Source organism: Indicator indicator, chromosome 10, assembly GCF_027791375.1.
Source record: "Indicator indicator isolate 239-I01 chromosome 10, UM_Iind_1.1, whole genome shotgun sequence".
Lineage (NCBI taxonomy): Eukaryota > Metazoa > Chordata > Aves > Piciformes > Indicatoridae > Indicator > Indicator indicator.
Genome location: NC_072019.1, coordinates 11,450,029 through 11,454,991, shown reverse-complemented (window position 1 = coordinate 11,454,991; position 4,963 = coordinate 11,450,029). Strand labels below are relative to the sequence as shown.

Below are 4,963 nucleotides of genomic sequence, written 5' to 3'. Positions count from 1 at the left end.
ATAACATACAGAAGACAACTTTGCAACTATACCATGTCCTGTTTGCCATCATTATCTACAAGTATCAATACTGTAAATTTTTGTTGCCTAGTACATGTGCACAAATTACTCCAGGTTCTTCTGATCCCTCCCAATTTCTATGCAACAATTCATTTTGCATTTACTATTTTTAAGACAAAAGGTTGAAACTGGTTTCAGGCGTTATTGTCCCATGGGTTTTATTAGCAAGATTCAAATGGCACCTTCCACAATTATAGAATTAATGCTCAATACTTGTCAAAAGCTTTAAAAATTAGCATATGTTGAAAAACTACTGTCGATACACTCCATGCAAGTGAACTGCTCAAATAGTTTAAAATCTTCATTTAACATATTCTAAGTTAGTGAAGAGTTCCTAGTTAAAAACCAATTTCAGACAGTTCTTAGACCTCATATTGCAGGAAAAGAAACTGTTTAAAGTTATCATTATCAACAGACAAAATTCCCATAGGAAAAAAAGTATATACACTGTCATTATAGCCAATCAACATTTGCGTTTCGGTATTATCAGAAACGTTTAGCTGCATTATTTCAATGAGTAGAACTCAAGCAACAATATTTCAGATTTTTTCAAACATATGATTACCTGTTAAAGGCTGCGTTTTTTTGTTAAAATCTATTAAAATAAATTTATCTTTTCCAATAGAATCAACTCTGTTCAATGCATTTAAGACTGATTTGTAAACTTATCTCTCCTCTTCTTTACCTATACAGATCTTCAGAGAGATGTTAAGCAAAAGGCTTATAGAATGCAAGGATGCAGTTTTGTTTTTAAACTTAGCATTTATCTGAGCATGTCTGCAAACGCTCTCTGACACGAGGTGGAAGCGTTTTTAACAACCTTTCTTCTACAATTAGACTATTCCGCTTCAAGAACTGACATTCTTCTAGTTCAGCAGGAAGTGATTCAAGATAGTTTCCAAAGAGCTCTAATTGAACAAGATTCAGTAGCTGACCCACACCAGGGGACAAATTCATCAGACTGTTATTTCCCAGAAGAAGAAATTGCAGCTTTTTGCACTGAAATAATCCATCAGGCAGCATTTCAATCTAGAAAAAAAAAAGTACATTAGAAGCTGTTAGCCTATATGCAGCTACGTATTTTGATGTTTCCTGGTTTTATTTTAGAGTAAAAAACCCTCTTAGCTTGTGGAAAATTATGGAGAGGGAATGCTTCTATTGTGTGGTAAAGTGCTTGAGAACACTACAATGGTTTTATATACCTGGTTTGTTTTGAAGATTAACCACTGGCAGAAATCAAGGTGTAAGTATGGTGGAGGGAGCACATATATGTATGCACACACAAAAGTGCATCCAAAGGTGTGCAGGTAGCAGGGGACATAACCTACTCCTAAGAATCACTTAATGAAGAACAGACAGACTGCAGAGAGACATCAGCAGTTCCTGTATTGCAAAACCTGTATAGGCAGTTATCTGTGCAGCACAGGAGTAACTCAGTTCTTGCCCTCACTACTGGCATAGCATCCGAAGTTAACCCAACCAATGAAAACAATTATAAACCTCTAAAGGAGTCTTATGTCACAAGCCAGAATCTCACGCTAATGACCCTGACAACTTAGCACTGCTGTTGAAGTTACCAGCTATCAACCGACTGTTGAAATACTAAAGCTTTCAAGTTGACATTTTCAGGTACAAATTTGACGCTCTTCACTTCCATTAAATACTACATACAACAGACAGCTGCAGAGAAATAGAAGATACATTTCTGTAGCCTTCCTAACCTGCTGCTGCAGACCAAGATAGCTACACAAGCTTTGAATACATACATTGCAGTAAATTATATAAACACCACCCCTTTTTTTCAGCTCTACTGTGTTCACTTTAATCCTGAACACTGCACAAGCATTTTGAACCAGAGGCTGTTCAAGAAGAAAGTGTAAGTAAATTCAGTATTTGTCTGGGTTTGTTTTTTTTTGTTCTTGCAGTTTTTTTTTCAGAAGTAGCAAGTCAAAAGTTTTACTTACATGGTTTTTTGTCAAAGCCAAGTACTGCAGATTGGTCAGATAGCTGATTTCTTCAGGGATGGAGGTTAGCTTATTATAGCTAAGATCCAAATAGTGTAATTTTCTACAAAGAAATAGCTGCAATGGAACATTCTTAATATTATTATAATTTAGATACAATTGTTCCAGGTTTGATAATGCACCAATCTGCACAGGGACATATGAAATACTGTTGTGCCACAGTTTTAAGCAAGAAAGGTTCTTAAGATGTTGAAAGCTAATTATTTCTTCCACTGTTCTGAGATTATTTTCTTTTAAGTCAATTTCATGTAAATTGTTTAGGGTAAAAATTGAATGGGGAATGCGCTCTAAATCACAGCAGATTAATTCCAAGGTTCTCAGGTTCACCAGCTTCTTCAGATTGTTTAGCACTATCAGTTTATTCCCCTCATTGTTGATAGACAAGTGTTGTAAAGAGGGCAGAAGATCTGTAACCACTTGAGGTATACGGGAAAGGTTGTTTTTCAAGTGAATTGACCTCAGATTTTTTAGCCCCTGAAAGCTTTCGTTGTATATGGAGTTGTGATGGTCTAGCATAAAATATCCTGTTAAGCACAATTCTTGTAGGTTTTTTAGATGAAATACCCAGAAGGGAAGTCTTCCCATCTCACTAGACTTCAGGCGCAGCGTTTTCAGATTTTCTTCTAGAAAGCCGACTGCTGGATAATCCATAGTTAGTGAGGAATGATAAACATTGAGTTCCTTGAGATTGACCAGCTGGGTCACAGTTGAAGGAAGTTTGGCTTCAGGAATAAGTTCCAGGCTTAGGACTTCTATTTCTGTCAGTTCAAAGACACTGTCTGGAAGACCATTTAACATGAAAAGGTGAAGTTCAATCTTGTCTTGGGAATTTCTTACTAGTTTATTTTTCAGTTTTTCCACTGACCATTCATTATTAAGATTTATCTGTTTCAGTTTGTTTTCACTCAGATCAGACAGGAATATTGAGAATCTTTGGGAATAAAGAGGATCATACTGATCTGCCAAATGGAGAATAAATGCAAAGTCATTCTTTACATCAGGTATATCACTGTAATTACTTTTCTCTCTCAATTTCTCAAAAGAATATTGCTTAAGTGAACTTCTTAACATCCACCACAAACTGTAAGTGCAAGTTAAGCCATAGAAGATCACTAAAACAACATAAAACGAAGCCAGAACTTTAAAAATTTCTGCTAGTGAATATACACACTGGTACCTTTTATAGCCTGTAAAGGCTTGAACATTGACTACACAATCAATTTCAAGTGTAATAAATGATAAATAGTAGGGAACATAAGTTATTATCATTACAAATACAATGACTTTCACTATAATCTGTTTCATATATACTCTATATATGACATCCTTCTCTTCGACGTGTACTCTGAATTTCTTCACTTTTTCAAATATAGCTTTAGCTTGTTCCCCTTCTTTTTTGTCAAGAACACTTGAGGAATTTTCTCTTCCAGTTGTTTCCAAGCCAGGCTGTGAATATGGCAGGGACTGTCTGCTGGCCCCTATATCTACTGAACTCCCAGGTGATGCTTTGGATTTGGCTATTGGCAACTTCCTCACAGACTGCTCAGCAACTGTTTCTGAGAGGGCACGTGTTGTCCATGGAGAATCGAAACACTTCTGCAGAATGGCTACAAAGTGTTCAAGTCTGGAACTTGTACTAGGATAGTAAAGCCAGAAATTACTGCAAGCTGCAAAAATGAAGGTATGCAGAAGCACTAGGTATGGAAAAAATTTGGCAAACCAATGAAGCTGTCTCTCATAACATACTGCATCAATATAGGAGTACTGCTGCCGGTGGAGATCATTCTGGATTTTAAGCGGGATGATTATCTGTGCTGGAGAACCAGTAGACATGTTAAGGTTGGCTTTAACTAAATCCCAAGGCACGGCACAGTGATTGTCAAATTCTAGCTTGCAAGGAAGACAACACAATACTCTGGTTTGAGTGAGCTGGAGAGCCCCAGCAAGCACAGCAACTAGCAGCATTATCATGGTGAGGTAATACCAGAAGACATCCCACCATGGTTTTAGTATATGGTAGGATGACTGGGCATCTGCTAAGTATTTGAGTTCTGTTAGCGTGATCATGACTTTCACCTGTGAGAGAAAAGCTGGTAGAGGAAAAAAGAAAAAGACATCCTTAGAGAAATGTTAAAAACAATTTATCTCATCATTAAAACAATTGAAACTAATTACTGTTTTCAGTTTTAAATATGTGTAACATTTGGACTAGAACCCAGAGCACAGTAAAAAGATCCAAGAACTCTTGGCACTTAACCCTAACCATCATCGTATTTAAGTAAAGTTACTTGCATTCAAAAATTTAAATGAAGAATGAAACTAGCATCAGAAAACAGGAGAAAACAGATTTTTGACCAAACATCGGGGTACTGTTGAAGTAGAATCAACAGACAGGCATGCGTTAAAGCATTGCTTCATATATTACCAGTAATCTTCTACCACTGTCCTAAACTCACAGCAAAAATGATTTCTCATTTACAGAGAACTCCAAAAATCAGAGTAATACGTTAACACAATGGCTCTTGTATTTTAGAGTTTTCAACTAGGTAGACTCATGCTACCCAATAATAAAGAATACACAAAATGTCTCAGAAGAGCAGTTTTACATTATATATTCTGATATATAATTCCCCATCTTCTGCCGCCAAAAGAATTAAATACACTGACAATAAAAATTAAGCTAACAACTTCTTGTTGTCCAGTATTGTCATACATACAAAAACGCCACACTTAACCCCCCAGGAGCACAAGTTTAATTCACACTTACTTTACTAATTAAAGAGAATAAAATACACAGCTCTGGTCAGTCAGGAGGCCTACACCTTTTAAAATTCCTTGGACATGCCATCTTCACATTTGTCTTCATTCTGGTTTGAGAC

General features: G+C 36.4%; 1 protein-coding gene across 1 annotated transcript; it reads right to left on the bottom strand.

Moving 5' to 3' along the window:
* Positions 1–740: 740 nt before the first annotated feature.
* LRRC8B (leucine rich repeat containing 8 VRAC subunit B) lies at positions 741–4,151 on the bottom strand. Its single transcript, XM_054384285.1, has 2 exons — positions 2,025–4,151; positions 741–1,089 (listed from the first exon to the last, which is right to left on the bottom strand). Exons 1-2 carry the CDS (start codon positions 4,149–4,151, stop codon positions 817–819), a joined length of 2,400 nt encoding a protein of 799 aa, XP_054240260.1. The 3' UTR covers positions 741–816.
* Between the last annotated feature and the right edge of the window lie 812 nt (positions 4,152–4,963).